This window comes from Notamacropus eugenii, chromosome 1 (genome assembly GCF_028372415.1).
Source record: "Notamacropus eugenii isolate mMacEug1 chromosome 1, mMacEug1.pri_v2, whole genome shotgun sequence".
NCBI classification, from domain to species: Eukaryota; Metazoa; Chordata; class Mammalia; order Diprotodontia; family Macropodidae; genus Notamacropus; species Notamacropus eugenii.
Window position 1 is genome coordinate 316526475 of NC_092872.1, and position 25693 is coordinate 316552167.

At 42.8% G+C, this 25693-nt stretch overlaps 2 protein-coding genes across 9 annotated transcripts in view; one reads left to right on the forward strand and one right to left on the reverse strand.

The window, feature by feature from the left end:
- SPTB (spectrin beta, erythrocytic) overlaps window positions 1-14972 on the forward strand; it is a 167606-nt gene extending 152634 nt beyond the window's left edge. Inside the window, exons 33-36 of the mRNA XM_072629604.1 lie at window positions 9089-9318; window positions 11730-11903; window positions 12664-12706; window positions 13608-14972. Of these exons, the coding sequence (XP_072485705.1) occupies window positions 9089-9318; window positions 11730-11903; window positions 12664-12706; window positions 13608-13775 (615 nt within the window). The 3' untranslated portion in view covers window positions 13776-14972. The remainder of the gene's footprint in view (window positions 1-9088; window positions 9319-11729; window positions 11904-12663; window positions 12707-13607) is intronic.
- A 6470-nt stretch (window positions 14973-21442) lies between these two features.
- The window catches only part of PLEKHG3 (pleckstrin homology and RhoGEF domain containing G3), a 52862-nt gene continuing 48611 nt past the window's right edge, over window positions 21443-25693 (reverse strand). For all 8 annotated transcript variants that reach the window (XM_072629609.1, XM_072629608.1, XM_072629613.1 and 5 more), the window contains 2 exons: window positions 23824-25225; window positions 21443-23032 (listed from right to left, as the gene is read on the reverse strand). In XM_072629609.1, the coding sequence (XP_072485710.1) occupies window positions 22245-23032; window positions 23824-25225 (2190 nt within the window). In that variant the 3' untranslated portion in view covers window positions 21443-22244. The remainder of the gene's footprint in view (window positions 23033-23823; window positions 25226-25693) is intronic.

Sequence of the window (25693 nt, forward strand, 5' to 3'; positions counted from 1 at the left end):
GTAACGCCAGTGGTCAATCTTTCTGAACTCCATGAATTCAGTTTTCACATGAGAGACATGTAGCCTGTACTCAACAACTGAACTTTACCAAAACTTGTAGAATTTTGACAAAATTTGCATTTAGCTGAGAATGGCATTCAAGAAGTTCAAGGCCTCAGAATAGGACTCCAATAAGCATTTATTAAACATAAACTATATGTAGGGGCATCTAGGTGACACAGCGGATAGAGCACTGGACCTGAAGTCACAAAGATTCAAGTTCAAATCTAGCCTCAGAGAATTATTGGCTGTGTGACCCTGGGCAAGTCACTTAACTTCTGTTTGCCTGAGTTTTCTCTTCTGTAAAATGGGCCTAGTAATAGCACTTACCTCCAGAGTTATTGTAAGGATCAAATGAGATAAAAATTGTAAAATACTTATCACAGTGCCTGGCACATGTTGTTCTTCAGTCTTTGACTCTATGTGACCCCATAGACTTTGTCCATGGAGTTTTCTTGGCAAAGATACTGGAATGGTTTACCATTTCCTTCTTCAGTTCATTTTACAGATGAGGAAGCTGAGACAAACAGGGTAAAGTGACTTGCCCAGGGTCACACAGCTAGTAATTATGTGAGGATGGATTTCTAACTCAGGTCCTCCTGATTCTAGGGTCAACACTATATCTACTGGACCACCTAGCTGCCCCCAAGTGCTATATAAATTTTAGCTTTAATAAAAAAAAGCTTTATTATATGTCAGGTACTGTATACTATGCACCGACAACACAGAAACTAAGGCACAAACACAGGGACTATGTAGGGTATGGACTACCCTGAAGGAACTCACATTCTAATGGACAAAATGCAAATAACTATATACACCTGAGATATATGAATCCCAGAGAGAAGGTACTGGGGTGGGGGAGGGGAGAGAACCAAGAAAGGCCTCTTACAAAAAGTGGGATTTGAGTTATAGAAACCAGGGAAGCCAGAGGTCAAGAGGGAAAGAATTCTAGGCATTCCAGACAGCCTGTGAAAAGACTTTGGTGGAAAATAAGAGTATTGTGTGTGAGTAATAGCTAGTATGCCTGTGTCATCTTAAGGGAACTAAAGGATAAAAAGAATGAAAAAGTAGGAAAGTGCTAGGTTGCGAAGGGATTAAAAAAACATTTTATATTTGATCCCTGAGGTAATGAAGAGCCACTGGAGTTTATGAAAAGGGAGGGGGAAAATAAAATGGTAAAATCTACACTTTAATGGGGGATCCTATGATTATTTCTAAAATTAAATCAAAATTTAAAAATACAAGAAAGCATATTTTCATATGTTGGGATGTATATAATTAGGGAAAAGCATGGAGAATACAGTGCAATTTTTAATACTTACTAAACCCATACTCTGCAGAATATTGTGCTAGGAACCGAGAAAGATATTTTTTTTTAAATGAAGAAGGCATGATCTCTGTCCCCATGATCCTTAAAATCTAGTAAGGGAGATAAGTCAAGTACGCAGAGAATTGTTATTAAAATGGAATATAATGTTTGTAAGAAGAATATGGGATAGCCAGGTGGCACCAAGGATAGAGCACTAAGCTTGGAATCAGGAAGACAAATACTTACTAGCCATGTGATCCTGGGCAGATCACTTAACTCTGTTTGCCTCAGTTTCTTCATCTGTAAAATGAGCTAGAGAAGGCAATGCCAAACTACTCCAGTATCTTTGCTAAGAAAACCCCAAAACAGGATCAGGAAGAATCCAACACAACTGAAATGACTGAACAACAACAAAACAGAAGGATATGTTTGTAATAAGTGCTAGGAGAGTATGGAGAATGATAAAAACACTTCTGTCTCACATTCTAACAGGAGACACAACATGGAAATAATTATGTACATACAAGATATATACAGTGTAAATGAAAGGTAATCCTTGAGGGAAAACACTAGCAGCTGGGGAGACATGGAAGTTTCTCCTGCAGAAGGTAGAATTTGACATGAGTTTTGAAGAAAGCTAGAGAAACAGGGAAGCAGAAGTAAAGAAGGAGAGCATTCCAGGAATGACAGACAGCCAGTGAAAAAGCCAGGAGAGGTGCAGTTCTCTGTTTCAGGAACAACAAATGGGCCAGTTTTCTGGATCATAGAGTGCATGGAGGGGAATAAAGTGTAAGAAGACTGGAAAAAGAAGTCAAGTTGTGACTTTAAATGACAAACATTTTATCTTGGAACTAATAGGTAGTCACTGCTTCCTTGATTGGGAGTGGGGAGGAAATGACAGATCAGTATGCTTAAGAAAGTCATTTTGGCAGCTGAGTGGTGGATGAATGAGAAAAGACTTGAAACAGTGAGATCATCTACAAGTCTATTAGCAATAGTCTAGGCATCAGGCGATGGGAGTCTGCATTAGTGGGGCAGCTATGTGAGGGGAGAGAAGGGGGCATATATGAGAGATGTTGCTAAGATAGGAATTATGAGAATTGGCAATGGATTGGATATGTTGAGATTTAGGTGCCTTTGGGACATTCAGTTTGAGACGTGATGTTGAGACTTGTGCTCAAGAGAAAGATTTGTCTTTGTTGCTTCAGTCATGACTGACACTCTTTAACCCAGTTTGGGGATTTCTTTGACGAAGATATTGGAGCAGTTTGTCATTTCCTTCTCCAACTAATTTTATAGATGAGGAACTGAGGCAAACAGGGTTAAATGACTTGCCCAGGGTCTTGCAGCTAGTAAGTCTCTGAGGTTGGATTTGAACTCAGGTCCTCCTGACTCAGAGTCAGCTCTATCCATTGCACCACCTAGCTACTCCCAAGAGAAAGATTAGGTAGGGTTAGCTATATCAATCAAGGAATCATGTTCATAGAAATAATTGAACCCCTGGGAGCTGATGAGATTATTGAGTGAGATCCCAGTTTAGAGCCTTGGTCATCTTCAACTCTTGGAATTTTTAGTTTCAAGATAAGATAAAGGAAGTGAGCTCAAGTGCCCCTTCTTTTAAAAGACCTTTCCTGATCTCCTGTCTCACCCAGTTCTCCTCTCTCCATCAAACTACTTTGTATGTATTTTATGCAAGGTGTCCCAAAAGTCTCAGTGCTGCTTTAAGCTTTAATAGCTAATATTTCTAAGTATTTATTTATGTTATTTATTTATCTGTGTAAATGTTGTTTTCCCACAACAGAATATAAGCTTTGTGAGGGCAAGGACTGTCTTTGTCCTTAGCACACTTCCTAGAACACATAGACTTATTGAATTAAAGAATTCCTTCTGACTTTTAGTAATCACCACTTTCCTTTTATGAATCACTCCTTTAATTGTACTAGATTTTGACTATAAAGTGAAGGTAAGCCCACTATTGCAAGGAATCCACCTTCTCTCTCCTTTTTAGAAAATTGGGATAATATTCTCCTGTCTCCAATCCTGCAATGACTTTTCTAATTTCTCAAAAATTTTCAAAGATCACTGATAGCATCTGAACAATCACATCTACCAATTTCTTTCAATATCATATTATGTAGTTTGTCTGGGCCTGATTACATCGACTTAATAAGGACAGCTAGATCCTCTCTTACCATTTCCTTATTTATGATAGGTTTCAATTCCTAGTTAGCCATTTTTGTCCTGTTCTTTTCAGTCCAAAGATCATTTTTGGCAGGAAAAAAAATGCAACATGAGGCAAATAGTTTTTCCATCTTGCTGGGTTTTGTTACTTTTGTCCCTACCATCTTCTCTATTATCTGATCCTTCCTTCTTCCTTAACATATATCAAATATTCCCTTTTTCTCTTCTTGGCATTCCTCTTTAGCCTTGGCTCATTCTGGGCTTTCACCCTTCTTCCATCGATTTTACTTGATGGTGCCAATCTTTGGTGTCTTCTTTCCCTCTCTCCAAGTTGCTTGATGAATTCACTGTGCATCCATGTGAGACCCCTTAGGAAATTTCCCATAGTATTCTTCAATGGCGTAATTTCTGTTTGTGTCTTTAGAATTTTATTCTTGAAACTATTCCATCCCTTTGGGGCTGACACACCCTGTAGAATTTTAGGTTATAGTGTCCTTGCTATACTTTCTTCGAACACTTTAAAATTCGTCCTCTCAAAATCTGGGGTGTGAGGGAAGTTATACTTGGCTTTCTCTTCTTTAACTGTCATAGACTCTCAAATAAAATAGTTGCTTTCTTCTGAATGTCCTGTCATAATTACATTGTAATCATTTCCTGGAAAGCTAGGTGGCACAGTGGGTAGAGTGCTGGCCCCGTGGGTAGAGTGCTGGCCCTGGAGTCAGGAAGACCTGAGTTAAAACTTCATCTTCTCACACTAGCTGTGGGACCCTTGGCAAGTCACTTAATCTTCTTTGCCTCAGTTTCCTCATCTGTAAAATGAGCTGGAGAAAGAAATGGCAAACTACTCCAGTATCTTTGCCAAGAAAACCTCAAATGGGGTTACAAAGAGTCAGACATGACTGAAATGACTAAACGACAAAAAACCAATTTCTCTTTACTTCATATTATCCCCCTTGTGCCCTCAATCAAACCAATCTAATAGTTGTTCTCTGTGCTTGACATTCAATCCTCCACTGCCATGCTTTTGCACAAGTGGTTCCATGTCTTAAAAGTGCTCCCTCCTTGCCTCCATCTCCTAGAATCCGTAACTTTTTAAAAAATGCAGCCAAGGAATCATGTACTTACATAAGACCTCTTCTGATTCCTTCTTTTATCCTCTTTCTAGTACCTCTTTCTCCCTATTAAAATTATAGGGGGTGCAGTGGATAGAGTACCAGTGCAGGATACAGGAGGACCTGAGTTCAAATGTCACCTCAGACACTTGACATTCACTAGCTGTGTGACCTTGGGCAAGTCACTTAACCCCAATTGCCTCATCCTGGGTCATCTCCAGTCATCCTGATGAATATCTATCTGGTCACTGGATTTAGATGGCTCTAGAGGAAAAGTGAGGCTGATGACTTACACAGCCCCCCCTCACTCAAAACAAAGTCAAGTGCAAGTCATGTCATCATTTCTCTGATGACATGATCTTCTTCAGCAACAAGAACACACACATTTTGTACATTCTTTGTATTTACTTGTGTACACACTGTCTTCTTCAGGAGGATGAAAGCTCCCTGGAGACAGGGATTCATTTGCTTTTGGTTTTGTACCCCTAATACCTTGCATCGTAGGAACTTAATAAATGTCATATTGAATTAAATTGACTTTATCAATCACTCAACTACCATTTATTAAGTGCTTACTATGTGCCAGGCACTATACTAAGCTTTGGAAATACAAATATTAGTAGAAAGAGAAATAGCTCCTACCCTTAAGGAGCTTATGTTCTATTGGGGAAAGACAACACCTAAAAGAAAGCTGAAAAGCCAGGGATCTACCTGGAACTTCAGGATAAAGAGTGGGGGCACAGTGAGGTTTGAGGATGAGAGAGTCAAAATCAAATCCAAAACAAGCATTTTATCTCATGACTCTGTCCACCTCATTAAGACCACTGAAGAACTTAATACCTGCTTTGCCTTCAGCAAGAGAGAGAACTCTAGTCAGTTTGTCAGTAAACACTGATTAAGTGCCTGCTATGTGCCAGGCACTCTGCTAAGGGCTAGCAATACAAAGAAAGGCAAGTGATAGGCTCCATTCTCCAGGAACTCACCATCTAACAGGGGAGACAACATGCAAACAATCATTTACAAGCAAGCTATATAGATGCAATGAACTGGAGGTAATCAACAGAGGGAAGGCATAGAATTTTTGTATTTTAATATTATATTTATATTTATTTCATTAAATATTTCTCAATCACATTAAAACAATTTTTACATTCATTTAAAAAAAAAATTGAGTTCCAAAATTTCTCCCACCCATTGAGAAGGCAAACGCATGATCAACTGCACATGTGAAATGTAAGTGTGAAACATTTTAACATTAGTCATGTTATTTATAAAAACCATGTAAAAAGTAAGGAAAATTAAGAAAGTAGGAAAGATATGGTTCAATTTGTATTCAGAGTTCATCATTTCTCTCTCTGGAAGTGGATAGCTTTTTCATCATGGGTCTTTTGGAATTGTCTTGGATAGTTGTCTTGGTCAGAGTGGCTAAGTCTTTTACAATATTGTTGCGTACAATGTTCTCCTGGTTCTGCTCACTTCACTCTGCTTCAGTTCATATAGGTAGAAGGCCCTAGAATTAAGGTGGATCAGGAAGCACTTCCTGTAGAAGGTTAGATCTTAGCTGGGACTTGAAAGAAGCCAGGAATTCCAATATATGTTCAGATAGTTGAATTCCACCATTACTACATTATTTCTGTGTAGCAAGTTTATGATCCCTGTCTGAATACATTATCCATTTCTTCCTTCTGGCCCAATGGAAAGTGTCATTCTCCCACCACAGTATTATTTGTTTCTCCTTCCAAATGTTTTCTCCACCATACGTTTTCCCTCTGATCTTATGCACATCTTAATTACGTATTTTTAATATACAAAGCCAGTCCACTGCCTCTTTAGCTAATTTGTCCCAGCACTTACCACAGTGCCTAGCACATAGTAGGCACTTAATAAATGTTCATGATTGATTTCGAGAAACTGTTGCTTTCTTAAACAATCCAGCTCTGTCCCTGATACCTGTTAAAAACCTCCATTGGTCTTCCTTCTTCCTTCCCTTCTCTGTGTCACTTTCTTCACCTCAGAAATTTCCTGTCATAGATCAGGAATCTTTCCTTCCTTATCAGATAATTTTTCTTCTTTATTTTCCTTCTGAAGCATTTCTTCCATTCTCTAGGAATATTTCCTTCTCCCTGATAATCTGAATAATAGAGAAGCATTCCTCCAGAGCTTTTCTGGAAGAAATACATATATATGTATGTATGTATATATATATATGCATATATATATACATATAAACACATATATCTATATGTGCATATTGGCAGGAAGATTCCTAATAACCTGTTTTCCTATTGATATTACTTGTCATGGGACATAAGGCAATGGTGAAGAATATCAAGAGAAGTTTTTGTTTTTGTTTTCCAATAGAATGTGGGAGAACTGAACGTATGTGTAGGCAAGAAGAGCCACTAGGTAGGGTGAAATTGAAGATGTCAGAGAGAGGAAATGCTCAATGGGATGAGATCTAGTAGGAATGGGGAGAGGATGGAATCAAAGGTATGAATGAAAGGGTTGGAACAAGCAGGGAAACAGACACTTTATCATCTCTGAAACAAAGGAACAAAAGGATAAATGATCTCATAGAAGTTCTTAAATAGGCAGAAGGGAGTTAAAAGGCTCAGCATGGATGGCCTTAATCTTCTTAGTAAAATGGGAGTTGAAGTTATCTTCTGACAATTAAAAGGATAGAGATAAAGTTCAAAATTTGAGGAAAATGGAACAGATTCTGTGAGGATATGAGAAAATTAGTATAAATGGGGGAAGGGGGGAAGGAATGCCATGTGGTAGTGAGGACCAAATTGAGGATTGATAGAAAAAAAATATAAGGCATATAATCAGCCCAATTTTGTGCCTTTTTTCTAGTAATACTCCACAGCTGGAAGCAAGAAAAGAAAGAGAAGGTGGTAAAGGTTGTTTGTGGTTGAAGGAGGCAAATGACAAAAAGCTAAGGGTATGAAGGAAGGAATGAGAATGCAGTAAAACAGAATACCATGAAACCAAGAAATGGAAATTCGAAGGGTTGTCATAGTGACTGTTGATTTCTCTGGGGATGATGGTGGGAGATGAGTTGAGGGGAAAGGCTAAAGTAAGTGCTAAAATTGTTAAAGATAGAGGCATTATGGTGCAGTGGATAGAGCGCTGCACTTGGAGTCAGAAGAAAGGGGAGGGGGAGAGTATTTATTAGGAACCTACCAAGTGCCAGGCACTGTGCTGAGTGCTTGGCAAATATCTCCTTTGGTCCTTACAACAATACTGGAGCTAAGTTGGAGATTATTATCTCTATTTTACAGTTGAGGAAACTGAGGTAGGCTTGCCCAGGGTCAGCTAATAAATTTTGATTTAAACTCACGTCTTGATGACTTGAGAGCTGATGTTCTCCATTCGCTTCCCCATCTTGCTGCCCCCATCTAGAAAGCCTCCACCAGAGGACCAGTGATTGGATCCTCTCTTTATCAGCTACTTCCTATTTGCCTCCCAGAGGGTGACTGACTCTTGCTTCCTTCAGGGTCCTATGAGTTTCTGACAGTATCATTCATGAACTCCCCAGTACTGACCAACCAGTTAGCTTTTACAAAAAGGCATTTACTGGGAAGTCAAAGAGCAGAAAAAGAAAGTGGTAAAGGTTACTTATGGTTGAAGGTCAGCAAGGAGGCAAATGGCAAAAAGCCAAGAGTATGAATGAAGTAAGGAGTGAGGATGTAAGTGAAGCAGAATACCATGAAACCCAGAAATGGGAATTAGAAGGATTATCACTATGGCTATTGACTTCTCTGAGGAGGATGGCAGGAGGTGGACATGGCAGGAGGAGTGTACCCATGGCTTGGAGAACGTAATAAAAATTACAAAACCTTCTCCAAGCCATGGGTACACTCTTTCCTCTTCACATACATACTAAGTCTCATTTTCTTCACCAGTAAAATGAGGGGGGTTAAACTAGATGATCTCTAGTTGCCCTAAGAGTACTAAATCTATAATTCTGTGAGAGAGTATCTTATGTCCACATGACATTGCCAAGATTTGGGGAGAAGTTGGTGGAATCTGTTAACATTGATGGGGAACTGTCTGTACAGTCAGGCATGGTTGGAATGCCAAAGTGAGGGATCCAAGATAACCAAGAGATGGCAAAGGAAACCAGGGAGGAAGAGAGGAAGACCATCCTCCTATTCCCACCTCCTAAGTCTGCAGATGTTTACTACTCTAGGACCAGAAAGAGGACACACACATGGTACAGGCTAAGGTGCTAGGGATTGAGGTAGGGATTGAGGATTGAGGTTTGGGTATATGTGTACCTAGGACCTGGATCTCTCTTCTAAGACCTGCCTGTAAAGGAAGAGAGTAAAGAACCCATGTTTAATGGCCCATTCAGCCCCTCTGACATGCTTGAACCATTGCATCATCCGTGAAAGCTTAGCCACATTCAATAAGGTCTGTCTCTTCTGTTTGCCACCAGATACAGGAAGAAGACAAGCCAAGGCACCAGCAGGAGGAGGAGAGAGGAGGCAGAGAAGAGAAGTTGACCCTGGAGCCGCTTTTCAAAGTTCTGGACACACCTATGAGTGAAAGCGAGGAGACAGCGACCACCCTGCCTGCCCAGCTGGACCGATCCCACAGCATGCAGATGGAGGGCTATTTGGGTCGCAAGCATGACCTGGAAGGGCCAAATAAGAAGGCATCTAACAGGTGGGGAACAGCAAGGGACAGGAAGGACAGGGACAGACTTCTCTGTAGGCTGAGCAGGTGGCAGACTAGGCAGCCTCATGTAGGGGGTGATTTAAAGAGTTCTCTTTCCTCCCCTAGCCATCAGTTGATCCCTCATATTCCACAGCTAGAAGAGATGCATTCATTTGTCTGAAAGCTTCCTTCCTTCTCAAATGAAAATGCCACCAAGAGCATTAGTGCAGTTATACTAAAGAGATAATTGCACCTGGGCTCAGAGAGTCTGGGGTTGAATTCCTGTTATGCTATTTATTGTCTGTGTGACCTTGAACAAGTCATGTGGTGCTTTAGCCTCAGTTCATGAAAAGATTGATGTGAGCTCTAATGTCTTTCCCAACTCTAAATCCCCTGATCATATGGATTTCAGTAATCAAGAATCTCAAAATGTCCTTTTCTTGGTCTATGAGAATGGAGAGTAGAAAGATATGCTATACTTTGAGGGGAAGATAAAAAAGAAGGAAAAGACTGCTGAAAGAGGAGGCCTGGGGGTCTGAGAAGAGAATGTACTACACAGGTTTGTTAAGGTCTGATTCTGAGGCTTAATTTTGGACATAAAGATATCCTCCTCACCTTTCCTCCCATCGGATTCTAGACATCTTCCTTCACCACCAACAGAATAGATTCAGCAGTAGCCTAGGGTCAGAGATGAAGGGAGGTAGTACATTAATGCCTCAGTCAGGAGCCCCACCCTGCCTTCTGGTCTCTGAGCTGTGAGAAATGCCAGGTACACCTTCAGGTTCAGCAGCAGTCCCCCCTATACTGGATTAACAAAGGGGTTCCCACTAGGAATATAGATAGACTGTACAAGTCTTCACACAGCTAGGCCACTACTGGCTTGTCTAAAAGCACAAACCGTAACAGTGACTCAACGGGCTATGACTAGTTGACCTTTGGAGTGATTCCTCCATAGACACTGAAGCTCTCCATGGCCTTCACCTGCTGCCAGTCATTCATTCCAGGGGCTTCTCTGGAGCAGCAGGGGCTGAGATCCAAGGCAGGCCTGGTAATCATTATGTACGCAGCTCCCACAGCCTCAGGACCCATCTAGGGAAACCCTAGGGGCTTCATGCTATCCTCACATTCTGGTCAGATTTCTTGGGTTTAATTCTCTAACAGAGGTCTATGAACTTGTTTGTTTATAAATATATTTTATATATTTATATATTTTAAGATATTATTGAGAAGGAGCCCATAGGCTTCACTAGAATGTCAGAGGGGGTCCATGGTACAAAAAAAAGTTAAGAATCCCTGCACTAGGGCACTAAGACATATACCTTTTCCTTATTTTTTTTATTTTTCTTATGTTTTTTCCTTATTTTACAGAACCACCTCCAATCAACCCCTGTTAGGGATGCTTTGAAGGACCTTCAAAAGTCTTTCCTGTAGACAGTAGCCATAAGAAGACACAGGAATCCCTAGGGGTTGACTTCAAAGAGTAGTGACTATTCATCAGGGCCTGGTTCATCCCAAGGTTCTGAAGTTTGCCATATTCCCAAGCCTAACAAGTAGTAAAATGAATCTTCTAAGGCCAAGGAGGCCAGAACTTCCCTGATCTGATTCGAATTGAGCCAGGGACAATTTAGCTTGGCCCAGCTCACCATAAAGAAGCATTTTGAATCAGATGGGCCTTTGCTGGATGAGTCTGCTATCTGTTCCACATGTATTAGTTGTGGGCTAGGTCTCTTCAAGGAATAAACTCTTAGATGCGGTAAGATAGTAGGCCCCATGGTGTGATGGTGGAAGTCACAGGCCCTAAGTTAAAAAAGTTGGGGTAGAAGGCTTTCACAAAAGATCTGGTGTCTAACGCCAGTTTTTATGATGAGAGACGAAAGAGCAGGAAATTATGGTCAGAGAGAGGAATTTCAGAGATTAGGTTCCTGAAGGCAGTATAATTCTGGGTGATGGTGAAGTGGACAGTGAGAGCAGTCCTGCAGGTAGTGAAAGTGCACGTAGAGGTCCATAGAGTTACTTTGTGAACCTTGAGGAAATCATTTAATGGCTCTAAACCTCAACTTCCATATTTATCAAATGGGGAAAACAAACCTGTCCTGCTCACAGGAAAAATGGGAGGATCATCTGAGATTAGATATGGGAAGGCACTCTGAAAACTGTAAAGCATTGTGAGTGAGGTATTATACTATTAGGAGCCTCAAGTTCTAGGTCTGCTACTAATTTACTATGGGACTTGGATGGGACTTTTCAGCTCTATGCTAAAGTGGTCTTGTCAAGTGAGCATAACTTCCCTGCCTTGCAATGCAGTGTTGAGACTGAAATGAGATTTTTTTAAAAATGTTATACCAATATAAAAATTATTATTAAGTATTCGAATCTGGGTCCAGAGGTGATCAGAAATTCTATTTTTTTCTCATTTTCAGGTCCTGGAATAACCTGTACTGTGTTCTCAGAAATAATGAGTTAACATTCTACAAGGATGCTAAGAATTTGGCCATGGGGGTGCCATACCACGGGGAAGAGCCTCTAGGTCTGAGGCATGCCATTTGTGAAGTCGCCGCTGACTATAAGAAGAAGAAACATGTCTTCAAGCTGAGGTAAAGTCACGTGGGAGGCTGGGGCAGGGACCACCTATTCTTCTACCCCGAGCATCAGGAATTTTCTAGCTTCAAGACTTAGAACATCTCTTCAAAGATGTGTGGAATTCATATGAGTGGAGGCATCAGACAAGGTGCCAGCTGAGAGTGGCCTGGCTACATGTGAGGACCCTGGGGCCAAAGAGCATAGGATTTCCTGGGTGAGGTTGATTCTATCCTGCCTGTTTACCAGCATTCTCGGTTTCATCTGTCATTCTCAGTCCCTGGGACAATGCAGAGGGGAATTAATCTCAACACTTTCCCCTTAACCTCCAAGAAGCTTGCCCCTCATACCCCTCAAGAAGACTGAGTAGTAATGCTGGGAAGTTTGGACTGGGTTCATGGTTTCCCTAGAGTATTTGGCACCAGGGAGATAGATGTTGGATCCTCCAAGGAGGACTTTAGTTTACTTGTAACCAGGGACACAATGATGAGGACACAAACTTTCTGACAAGCTGTAGTTTACTCAAAAATGGAATCAGTCTTAGGACCAATCTAACCCTCAAAGATTCCTCAAAACTCAGAAGACCCTAGGGTCAAATGGCTTTGTGTTCTGCTTTGGCCTGAGGCACATTTATTTGTAGGGGTTGCTGTGAGATAGAAAAAGTCTGAGAGAAATGGAGATATAGACTTCTTCAAAGATAGAAACTAGCTTCTTGCTTAATCTGTGTTGAGGTCTTATACGAGCAACTGCAGGACAAGAAACTCTTTCTCATTCCAGGTTGAGTAATGGCAGTGAATGGCTTTTCCATGGCAAAGATGAGGTAAGTTCAGAACAGAAAAAGAACAAGTATTTCCAGAGAAGGTAGCATTATGCAGGGTACCATGGATGGTGGTGGAGGTGCAAGGTAGAGTATGTAGTTATACCCCTTTAAACCCAGTCCTTACTCAGTCTGGTGTCGGAGAGAGGTTAAAGCTGCCTGTCTGTAGAGCATATCTGGTCTTATCCCAAACATCCTATGGAATCACAATAGGCTCCCTTGTCTTCAGACAATTTTGTACATACATTTCATACACATATATGTATATGTGTGTATGTATATATATACACACACAGATATGTAGCGAGTGTATGTATATATGAAATGTATATACAGAACTGTATATTTGTATACTGTATTATGTGTCTGTCTGCACATATATAAATACATCTGATACCTCCCCTGAGGGAAGCCCTACCCACATTAGGTAGTATAACTACTTTGTTTTCTAGTGTTTAGTTCTGAAACTAAAAACTAAAAACTTTGAAAGACCCCATGAAGCACAAGGATGACCCAACCATGTCCTTGCTTTGTTCTTGTCCCATTTTCCCAGGCCAGCCTTGGTCACATAGAGTCAGTCTCATCTTTAGTCTGACTTGGAGGGGCATGAGCAGTATTGTTGGGAAAGGTGAATTTGAACTTCCATGTTCCTCTTTCATTGATACACAGTTTCTTTTGACATACACACGCATGCACACGTGCACACATGCACAGACCAAGTGATATAGACATAGCCTCCCAGAAGCCACTGGGTTAGAGTTATTACTATAGCTTCATGCCAGCATTCAGTGATGGCAGCATTCAGTGATGATTACAGTGATGACTGAATCTGTAACTGAGGGTTTATGATTCATAACATACCCTCCCTCACCCCTCTCTTTCTTTTCTCTCCCTCCTTCCACAGGAAGAGATGCTCTCCTGGCTTCAGGGTGTGAGCACAGCTATCACTGAGTCCCAAAGCATCCAAGTTAAGGCCCAGAGCCTCCCCCTATCCTCCATCGCCGGCACAGACACCAGTCTTGGAAAGAAGGACAAGGAGAAGAGATTCAGCTTCTTCCCCAAAAAGAAATAACTCCCTCCCCTATTCCTTTGTGGGATGGGGGCAGGTGAAAGAGGGAGAGGTGAAGGGTCCTCCTTGGGCTCCCATCCCATTGGACAATATTGATTCCGTTCAGGATGTTCAGTGCACAGGCCCCTAGCCCAGGCCAACCATCGTTCCCCTTCTCAACTTTCCACACCCCACTGTCCAGGAAGAATGTCCACAAACTTTACCTCAGCCACAATCCACTGATCATTACCCAGCCAATCCCTTCTACCCCCATCCCATGCTTCCCCTTAGCCCCATAGACCCAGCCTTTGTCTGCAGCCCAGTCTATCCCTATGTGGTCATAGGGACTAAGGATCAGTCTCAGCCCAGGTCTAGGGAGAGGAATAAACTGCACTTAACCAGAGCAGTCAGAGAATAACTTCCATTCCCTCTCAGCACTCACACTGCACTACATAAGGGGCTTTCACCTCATCCCCTGCCAGGGCCCTGTGACATGGCCAACCTTTGAGGGCAAAGATGGGATTGTACTCCCTGACCACTATCACTTTCCCTTTCTTCTAATTTAGGATGGGTTTACTTCCCATTCCTCTCAATAACACTCCCCTGCGCAGCTTGGGAAATCACTGAGGTAGGAGAGAATCTTTTGACTCGAGACATGCCCAGAGAGGGAAAAAGGGTCCTGTGTAGGGCAGATACCTTTCCCCTTCCAAGTTTCAGACAATTAGAGGAGAAAGTCCTTCCCTATACTTTAATCAGACATCTATATATCCTGTGTCCTTGAGCTGTGTATGGATTCGCTGGCCCTACCCTCTCCTCTAGAATGAAGGTTCCTTTAATAGGCCTCACCTACTACTACTTTCTTCTTCCTCTTGTTCTCAAGAAATCTTTGGTTTGATTGCTATCTCACACTCATTCACCCTTTCAATGGTGGGCTTAGGAGAAGAGAGGAGACAAGCTGCCCAGCTCCTGCTCTGTCCCAGGATAAGCACCCTGTAGTTTAAGGACACACAGAATCTTAGCATTTGGTCAATGAGTGATGGTAAAGAAAGGTTACAGGACTGCGAATACCATCTAGGTCCCTAGGCTTCCCCAAGAAATGGGGCTTTCTCCTCCAGTGCCATCCACTTCTCCACCCCCCCTCTCCTCCCACTACAATGCTACTACTCATAAGACCAGTCTCCTGAGAGTCCCTCCTGAACTGTATAACTGATTGCCAGCAATTTGCCTAACTCAATACTCATTACTTGGGTGGTAGGAAGAGGGGACGAGAGCTCTTTAAAAATGATGGTTAAAACTCCTGACTCCTATGCCCTAAAAGAAGAGACTGATCCATTAAGTCTCTGCCTCTGCTCTGGGTTTAAACTTCATCAGCAGATCAATCTAGCAGCAATATATATAGATTCTGGACCCTTCTTCCTTCTGTGCTGATCTGGGGCTCTTGAGGCAGTAACAGTGCAGGTTCTGCAGACTCCAGATGGAGAGCAGCCATGGGGGCCTAGAAAATGCTGCAAAGCTGAAGACCTCATTATATTCAGTCTTCCTTTCCATCAGGTACCCTTGAAAGGTACCAGATTAACAGAAAACCCAGAGCATCTCACCCCACTGAGACAGAGGTTGAGAATCCCACAGTGCCCAGAGAATGACCACAGAGGTAAGCAGTCACTATATGCAGCTGGAACACCATGTCATGCTAGAACTGGTGCCTATTAGGAGATGAGAGCACAATAATAGTGCATCCATTCATCCATCGGGCTTCAAAGAACATCTTTTAGAAGCATAAGGCCTTGAGTCCTGAAGGAGACAGATGGGTGCAGAGTTCATCCTTCCCCTCTGCTCACAGATAAATTGAAGATCTGTACATCCTGTAGTCTCTCAAGAAAAACCTTCTTACACAGGACCAGGGCCATTCCTGGAGGCCAGAGACTGAATTTTACAAGTCTCCCCTTCCATTGCTCTACTCTGAGAGCAACATGACTCTAAGTGATGTCTTGTCAGAAAGGATAGGGGTCACTGATAAAGTGGAGGTTGCAGGCTCCAGGGACAAGCACAAAGAAACATAACATTTCCCCAAGGGGAAAGAATAAGTGGATTAGGGCCCAGAGCCTAAAGAGGAAGGCATCCTCATTCTCACAGGTCCAGTGAAAGGACCTGCAGTCTCTATCTCCACTGTCTTACCAAAGAAAGGGAACTGGAGTAACTTGAAATTTCTTATGAAAAGGTGAGGGCTTTGCTGGGGACAGCCCTGTGGATAGATATTGAGCAACAGCTCAAGCTGTATCCGTTGGTACCCAGAAGCCTGTAGAGGCACCCATTTGGCCTACACCTCTCAAGTTCTCCCTTCTCACATTGACCCCTGGCCATTGATGATGGGAGAAAACATCATATGGGAAAGATGTATGGTTTCTATTCTTTTGCTCTGGCATTACCCCCAAGGTATATTTCATGTGGAACCCGATATACGAGGGGCTGATTGATCAAAGAACATGGGAAATTGCTTGATGGGAGCCTAGCTTTCCCAGAGTGAGTCTTTCCACTTCAGGAACCAAGAGTCCTCTTGGGCCCTAGGTCAGTGACATGACGTTTAGTGAGCTTCAGATCTCTTAATTTATCCAATTCCAGCTCTCTGTTGGCCACCTAGTATTGTGGTCTCTGGTGTATAGCATTCCAGTGCAGTTAAGGGAATATGAAATGGAAGGGCACCTACCTGACCAAAAATAAAGTGGTGAGGCATCATTTGGCATCTACAAAAACTAGCTCTAGTCGGAGTCTACAGAGAAGTTTCTCGAGACAACAGCTTTCCTCAATATCTCTGTGAGGGAATTCTTAAGGAGTTATCTGGGGCTGGAATAGGGGGGTGGGAAGAATGCCATAAACTATTATCTTCCACATCCCATGTTACCCCAAACAAAGGGCATATTCAGGAGAGATAAACATCCCACCCATAAACTCTCCCACCCCTCATGCCTGGGAGAGCTCATGGGGCAGTTGGCTCATTTCAGGTATGTGAAATGCCTCCTTTTCCTCTTTTCCATCTCTATCATCCTGACCACCACCTTGGGCAGGAGACATAACTGGGCTGAAACTGCAGGACAATTTACTCATAGGGCTAGGTCATGTACCACTGAGACTGAGCTCCAGGGGAGCTACATAATTTTCTTACATTTTCTACTTTATAGTCTTTTTCTTTCATCCTTTTTCCTATACCAGGTTCACACCCCTGTCCCTATTAGCACAACAGACTTTTCTTCTCTCCAAATGGTTTTGTGAGGGAGTGACTCAGTTGATTCTCATCTACCCATTTATCCCTTGCTCCCCTCATCTAGATGTTGGTCCTGGGCTGGACCAGTATGATGCAGGGAGGGGCCTCCAACTCCCTATTTGGTACTCTGTCACAGGAGGCTGATATCTGCTCTAAACCATTCTGCTTCCCAGGCTCAAGGAACCCAGAAGGATTCCTGGAAAAGATTACAGGAACACGGAAGAGGAGGAAAATGGTGTCAGCTCATCATACAGCTTTGTATCATGGACAAGAGAACTCAGGGAGGGTGGGTGGGGTGTTAGGGGGGGCCCTGAGAATAGTAGAGCCCAGTGAGCAAAGACCCTCCAACCAGCTGGGCGCTGATCTCCATCTGCTCAAATGTGCTTCCACTGTCCAGAGAGGAAAATCAAACCCGAGTTTTTGCTTGGGAAGAGCTTCCCAACTCATTTAATAGTTTTTCTAATAAACTAATAACACCCTGATCTCTATTGTTTCATGTGTTTGAATGGTTCCCTTTTGAACTGGGGTAAGGGACTGGCCAGGCATGAGAGAGCAAAGTCAATAAAAGGAAAAACTCAAGTGTTCTATACTGCCACTGGTAGAGTCTGAGAAATAGAGGCAGTATCAATGGCCTTTGTACAACTGGAAGCCCAATGATAAACTGCAGAGGTAGGTACTCTTTCCCTCTTCCCCCAACAGGTTAAGACACATTCTAATCCTGTGGTGCCTTCTGAAGCCAATGAGAAAAATTTCACATAGGGAAATGACAGTGTCTTAGTACCAGAGGTCACATGGAGCCCACATTTCCAGAATATTCTGCTAATGATCACATCTTTCCCTAGTAATGCAGTAATCCATCTACTAACCTGTGTACCTGCAATGTGAGGGAGAACCAGAAAGAAGAGCTGTCTTCTAGACCACCTACAGTTAATGGCTTTCATCCACAGGAGAGACCCTCAGGTTTTTATCCAAATTTGATTTACTCTTTTTTTTTGAACAGTTCTAATATCACTTGTTTATCTGGATTCTAACGCTACAGCAAATGAGCAAAGAATTAGAAACCAGGAGAAGGGCTATTATAGGAAGATAGTTAAAGAACAGTGAAAAGAAAAAGCTCGCAGACTGACAAGTAGACATTTTTTTTAAACAGAACTAAAACACCTATAGTAATCTGAAGTCACTCAGTATGGGGAAAAAAATCCCCTATACAATTCAGTTGGCCCAAAGAGCACCTACTGTTTTATAGAGTACAATAATTAGTGTTCATAATGGTGATCCTCAATTGTTCTGGAAAATTATACTCAGTGTACTGTGAAGTAGATATATATTTCTGAAAGATTTCTAGACAAAATTATCCAAATTTTAAAAATTGTTTTGGTGCTTAAAGAAACTACTTGGAAAATTCATTTATTTTAAATAACTCATTCCCTAAAGGAAAGCCTTAGAAGGTCAAGTTTCACTCTAAAGATGGGGATAGTATGGAAGTGGTGCTCCTGGATTCTTGAAGGTTGGATGGATGAAACACAAGTTCTGAACGATGTTACCAGGCTGGAAAAGTTTACAGGAAAGGCTTTACTCTGCACTTACCATGGCTCTGCAACCTCATGTCACCCTGTTTTTACCTGCTTCCTACATGTACAGACACCCTGCATCAGGAAAAACTAGTCAAGGTGAATTCATGGTGGAAACAATTTCATGGTGGGAAAAAAAAATGCTCATCAGGAAGGGAACACTTTGGAGACACATAGGATTTAGGGTTGCAAAGAGCCTTAGAGAGCACCTCATTTAATCTCATTTTACAGAGGCTACCTAAGGGGAGCCAGGATCAGAAAATTGGAACCCAGACTTTCTAAGTCCAAATTCAGTCCTTTCCCACTATCCAATACTTCTAACTGCTATCCCTTCTTCTCTGGTACCCTAGTCCAGGCCCCATCCTGCTCTATTCTAGGTCGTAATAATAGTACTATAGTATGTACTATAAAGTATCCACTTTAAGGTTTGCAAAGCACTTCATAAGTATCTAACTTTATCATCACAACCACCCTAATAGGTAGGTGCTATTATTAGCCCTATTTTATAGATGAGGAAATTGAGGCAGAGAGGTTAAGTTACTTGTCCAAGGTCACATTGTTCATAAATGGCTGGGATTAGGACAGCAGTTAGAATTTGAACTTAAATCTTCTTGACTCCAAGTTCAAAGTTATATCCACTGTACCACATAACTGCCTTACCACCCTAAGCAATTTCACCATAATATTTCCCTATTCAAAAATCTCTATTTCCCATTATCAGTAGGAATTTAAGGCCCTCTGTATTTTGCCCCTTGTCTATCCAATCTTATCTCCCATGCTGTCATATATAAATGCTTTCCTCATTATTCCTCTAATAGCTAAAGCTTCCCAGCCCAGTTCTCACACAGTATAATTACCTTCATCCTTGATTTCATTCAGTTTCACCTCCAAGACCTTGCTTCAGTAATCTCCTCTCTTAAGCATATACAATCTTTCCTCCAAGGATACTTTCTCACCTGCCTACATCTCCCCCAACCTAAAAAAGCTTTCCCTTTGTCCTTCAATCACTTTAGCTGCTTACACTCCTATTTCTTTCCTTCCCTTCATGGTCAAATTTCTTGGAAAAACATTTCTCCCTGATGCATTTATTTTCTCAGCACACCCTTTATCCTCAAAGTGTGCAGTCAAATAAATTTTCTTGCTCTATCACTCATCTAATATGGTTCTTTCAGAGGTCACCAATGCCTCCTCATTGCCCAAATCCAATGGTTTATTCTCATGTGCCCTCTACCTTGACTTTCCTAAAACATTTAACAACACTCTTAACCACCTCCTCATTATGTATACACTTCTCCCCCTGGCTTCAGAAATGCCATCTGCTCCTGGTTCTATTTAAACACTCCTTCACTGTCTTTTATGCTAGCTCATTCCTCCTCCCTTCTCCCTTAAGATGATCATCCCCCAAGATCCTATCTTCACCCCTGTTATAGTCATTCCCATGATCTCACCTCTCCCAAGCTCCATCACATGGTTCCAACTGCCTACACCAAGGGGAAAGAGCATGAAGGCTAAGAACTTGAGTTCAAATCCTATCTCTGATACTACCTGTATAACCTTGGCACACCATTTAATCCCCCTTGACCTCAGTTGCATCTTTAAAATAAGATGGCCTCTGAAACTTCTTCTAGTTCTAAACTTATATTCACCAGCCAGTTGGATTGGTACTCCCAAATGTAGAATTTCCCCAATTCCATATGTGGCACCACCATGCCAAAAGATCTGACCATAAAAGATGAGTCTGCCATGGTCAAAACTTTCGTATTTTATCCCTCTCTCCCTTTCCACCACCAATGTCTATAAAAATCTCCATGTATTCTACCCCCATGATTTTTCTCAGTCTTTTCCTAGGGCAGGTCCATACTGCAATACTCCTGAATTGCTTCTCAAATGGTGCTCCCATCCTCTCCAATCCACCTTCATATGATTTCCAGATTAATCTTCCTTATGCATAGATCTAGTCATGTCCCTCCTCTGCTTAAAAATTCTTCAGTACATTCCTGTTACTTTAACAAGCACAGTTTAAAATTTTTACCCTAGCATTCAGCAATCTAAAGCCTTTCCTGTCTTCTCTCATATGACTTCTCCAGCTATGTCTTCCCAGTTGTCCCAGGCACTCTCCCACTGCCATCCTTAATGCCTTTGCTTACGTTCCCCCATGCCCTGTGTTTAAATGTCAACTGCACCTGCATTCTTACCTGTCTTTTCATGCCCAATTCAAAGACCACCTTCCATGACCATTCCCCTGACCCCTTGTTAATAATCATTGTCCTATCTCCTTGCCCAGATCTCACATAGTACATGGTTTACACCTTTCTTGTCCTTTTACTTGCACAATTACAAAATCATACATAGTATATATTCTACCTGTCCCTACCACACATTACACTCACGAGGCAGGAACAATACTGACAATGAGAAAAGCTCACTAGGCTGGTGATGATGGAGGCAGGAAGCTGAGAAGAATGGGCCCAGAAGAGGAAAATACATTTGGCACAACAGACCCCCTACCCATATGTTGAAACATCTTTTTCACAGTAAACATCCCACTGTGTATCTTCTCAAGGTTAGTTCTTATATATTCTGCTTGCCCTGAAGAACTCCAGGTCCTAATATGGGGTATAGACTCCATCTGCTCAAAGGGGGAGCTGAGCTATGGAGCGAGCATTGCAGAGAACAAATTCTCTATTCATTCCAGTGCCCTCAATTCTCCAGAACATTTCCTTCCCCAGAGAATAGAAAGGCATGGCCCCATAGGTAAGGCAACACCAGTCCCTCTTGTTCCAAGCTCTGAAGCAATAATAATAATCCCAACCAACCACTAGCCTACCTTCTAAGTTCTAATAATGAGGCAGGAGACAGGGTTGGCTAGTCAGCAGTGGTTATTGCACCATTGGCAGGGGATAAAGTGTGTGTACATTAGAAACAACCATTGAGTCAGCAAAGTGACCCTCAAAAGTACCTGGACTGAGTCAATTACATTCTTAAAAATAGGAAAGGGGAAGAAGGAAATAAACAAAAAACCCACATACACACAAACATACACACATACACACCCCACAGGATGGAAAGTAATAAATTATTGTTCAAGTCCCAGACTTTTCTTTTCTGCCTGAATCCTTGGAATGGGAGCATTTGATAAAGGAAATCCTCCTGAGCCATCTTCTATTTTTCTTCTGGGTACACTCCAGCCTGGCAGTAGCTGGCAAGATGCAGACCATGGCCCATGGGCACCTCTCCCTGGAGAGAAGTGAGCTTAAATATTTGGTCTTATACCAAAAGAGAAAAACATAAAAGAGAAATAGCCTACACAGGCTTTTCTGACTGTAACAGCATGGAGTCTAGTCCTGATGGCACAACAATGGTCTCAACCCCCAGGGAGCTTTTCAGCCAGCAGCACAAAGCAGCAGGCCACAGCATGTGCTAAAGATACTATCAGCACCAGAGCCTACTCAGAAGGGAGGAGAGAGACAGAGGGCATAGAACAGCCAGGGGTTTGCTCCACACAACCTGGTGTCAGGAGAGAGGCAGACAGATTGGGGAAGTCAAGGCTTATGAGGAGTTGGGATGCAAGTAGGGAAGTTTGAGAAGGTCCGTCACACACAGGTATAGCTCTTCTCTCATCTCAGCAGCACTCTTCCTCTTTTCGCTTCCAAGTAGTCTAATTCAACCATTTGAGTTCAAGGTCTGAAATCTCTCCCTCAGATTTCTCACTCGGCCCTGTTGGCCCATATCAGCTGTATTCCCTTGCCCTACTTGCTGAAGGCCCCGGCTCCCCTCTTCTTGCCAGCAGAAGTCCTGTGATTCTTGGTAAGCCTTGCATCGTTCTACCACTGCCTTGGAGATCTTTTCCTGGGAGGTGGGGGACTGGATTTGCACATAGCTGTCTTGCTCTTCCTCACCTACCAGTGGTGGGGGCCCCTTCTCCAAGACAATGACTCTGCGGTTATTCTCCAGGGTCAAGTCTGCTGTGAGGTACAAGGCTTCATCTACATCCTGCCCTGGAATTTGGGAGGAGCCAAGTAAAAACAGATCCTTATGAGGCTGAGGCTGGGTTATCTCTTGCGTTCTTCTACTCTTGTGGGTGTTTAGGCTGCAACAGCGACTCATTTTCCCCACTCGGGTTGGCTCCATGATATTGTCTGGTACTGAGAAGCTCCGGTTGACAGGAGGGCTTTGGCGCTGGCCTCGTCCAGCTTGAGTAGCCTCATCGTGGGAAGCATACTTTGAACAGAGCTCACGGACATCTGGCCAGTGGAAAGTTTCTGTGTCAACAGGACTGAGGGGACTGCGGTTAGATGACCAGCCTCCAGGAGAGATGGCCTTTGAGCCTGCAGAAGGACTGTAGAAGCGTCGAGGTGATTTCTCCCTTGCTGAGGTGGACTTGGAGGGATCATGTTCCAAGACCATTACTTGTTCATTATTTGAGAGGGACAGTGATGGCTTCATTTTACCTATGAGGAAGAGAACAGTAAAATGAATCTCAAGTAAGATAAAGAAAAGTAAGAAAATGAGGTTTTTACTGCTAGCTGTTAGGGGGATGATCTGATTGGTGGCTGTCAAGTATATCTGTGGGCTAGCTGTTTTAATGCTTATTTTGGTCTTATTTAGCATTCCCATATCAACTTTGACAGAGCAAAAGGAAGAGTCATATAATGATAAGGAAATAAGGCAGGGAAATGTAAAAAAGATTAGGAACCAAGTTGATGTAAGAGATTTTTTTGATGAATTATGTCATTCCTGATTCCCCACCCCCGCCGCCGCCATTTCTCTTTTTTCAGCAGTTATGGACAGGGATTGCTGGTCCACATTATATTAATACTCATAATAGCACATCTTTATATATAAAGGTTTACAAAGCATTTTTCTCAAAGCATCCCTGTAGAGTAAAGTAGTATACCCATTTTATAAATGAGGAAAATAAGGCTTGGAGAAGTATGATATCCACATCACACTGCTTGAAAGGGTTGAAACAGTACTAAAACTCAAATCTTCTGACTGAATCCAGTGTGTTTTCTCCTATACTTTGTTTTTTAAGTAAGGCACTTTTCTGGAGGCTTTGACCAATTGCTGATGCAATTCCTTTTTTTTTCCCATTGGCAGTAACAAAAAATAAAGGTCATTCCAGCCCTGCAGCCACCAGCAACATTTTACATTTCCAAAAGCTCCTTAAGGATTATACTTTTTCAGAAGCAGGAGCTAACTGGTAGAAAAGTGTCCCTCCCATAAACCCCTATTCCTGTACCTTTGCAAGGAAGTTCTCGTATCTCCTCCCGCAGGTGGGGCAAGGTCAGTTTCTTCTCTTGCTCTGGATCTACCTTTTTTCGCTGAGGCATTGTAGGCTTATGGCTTTTGATCCTGAGACTGTACTGACGGGCCAGCTGGTAAACCTTGTTCTTGACACGCTCAGTCAAATCCCTATCCATCATATGGGAGAATTGCATGATGTGAGGGTGCAGTGGAGCTGGTAACTCTTCATCTCTGGCACTCAACTCCTTTACCAGCTCCTTTAGCTCCCTGGCCAGCTGGGCAGGGCCAGCTTGGTCAGTGAGGGTGATGCCCTCTAGGGAGGAACCAACTGGCTCCTCACTGATAGCACCCAGCTCATGTTCCTCCAGGATGAACAGTGGCTCATGCAGGTCAAAGCCATTCTCCTGGCTCAGTCCTGATTCCACCTTGTTCCTCTCTGCTGAATTCTTGCAGATATCTCCACAGGACTCCATTCCTTCCCACATCTTCACTATTTCTGATGATGGGCGGAATTCAGCATCAGTGATGGGGGGAGGATCCCTAGAACCAGCCTGGTCTGGTCCAGGGAGATCAAAGAGAGTCCAAGAAGCAGGTCGGGAACCATCTATTCTTTTGCGCCCAACAGGAGCCACTGGTTTAGGTTCTGGCCTAGGAAGGCTATTGAACCTGAACACAGAATTCCTTACCAAGCCCTTAGGAATGTAGGAAAGACTCTCCCGGCGCCGAATGCTAAAACCTGCATCATGGTGTTCAGCATTTTCATAATAAGTCTTGATCCTGTCAAGTAGCAGTCGGTCTCGGGTGGAAAGCATGTCCTCCTTCTTGCTAATGAACTTTTCAGGTTCTCCTGAACAGCTGGGGCTTGGAGGCACAGCCCTGTTGAAGCTAGAGTTATTCTCAGAGGCCACCCCACCATCAATGTCTGTTTCTACGGGCAACAAGGAGTTGACTGAGTCTGTGGTGCTGCAGTGGATGGCTGACCCTTTCTCAATGCCATCAAGGCTCCGGACACTGCTACTCCTACTGACCAATCGGGGAGTCAGAAAGCCACTGGCCTTGCCATCCTCCAGAGCCAGGCTGTTGCGACGGGAGAAGGTGCTGACAAACCTTTCAGCAATGATGCTAGCCTGGTCCAGCACAGATGTTGGTAGAATGCTCTCTGGTTCTGGCACTGTCACTTCCTCCTCTTCCTCACTGCTGAGGTTTTTAAGGTCCTCTGTGCTCTCAGCAACTGCATGGTCAACCACTTTGACTGGATGGTCAGACCCTAGCTCTTCTTGGTGTTGCTGTTCCAGGATGCATGATGATTCTGTGTCTGATTGCATCACCTCTCCGCTATTACCTTCTGTGGCTGGAAACAGCTCTTGACTGGCGTCAGGCTCTGTATCTGGTTCAGCCTGAAACACACAATTACATGAGCTCTTTTCCAGAGGACGCTAAAGGAGGAGTAACCTGGCATCCTCACAGCCCAGTGACAGACCTTCCTTACAGCAGCTGACAGATTGGGAATAAAGAGATCATGATCACAAAGGTGGTGAGAGAGAGCTGATACTTTGGGGAAAGGATCTGGGTGAGACAGACATGCCTAACAGTTAGGATCCTGGGCACATGTTTCCAAATGCCCAAACTCCCAAGAGAGACTATTAAGTGGGAAAGTAGGGGTCTTAGTAATGGCATTCCACCTACATCTATTAGTCTCAACATGCAGTATGTAACTCCTGCTCTAATCTCCAGACTAAAGCTTCGACAACCTTGTAGTGAAGGTGAAAGGGGATTTGCTGGCAGTTCACTAAAGCCTTTACCATTCTGCACTTTTATTACTGGGGCTCTGTAGATTCGGGGCTTGGGGTGGGGATCTCTACTGC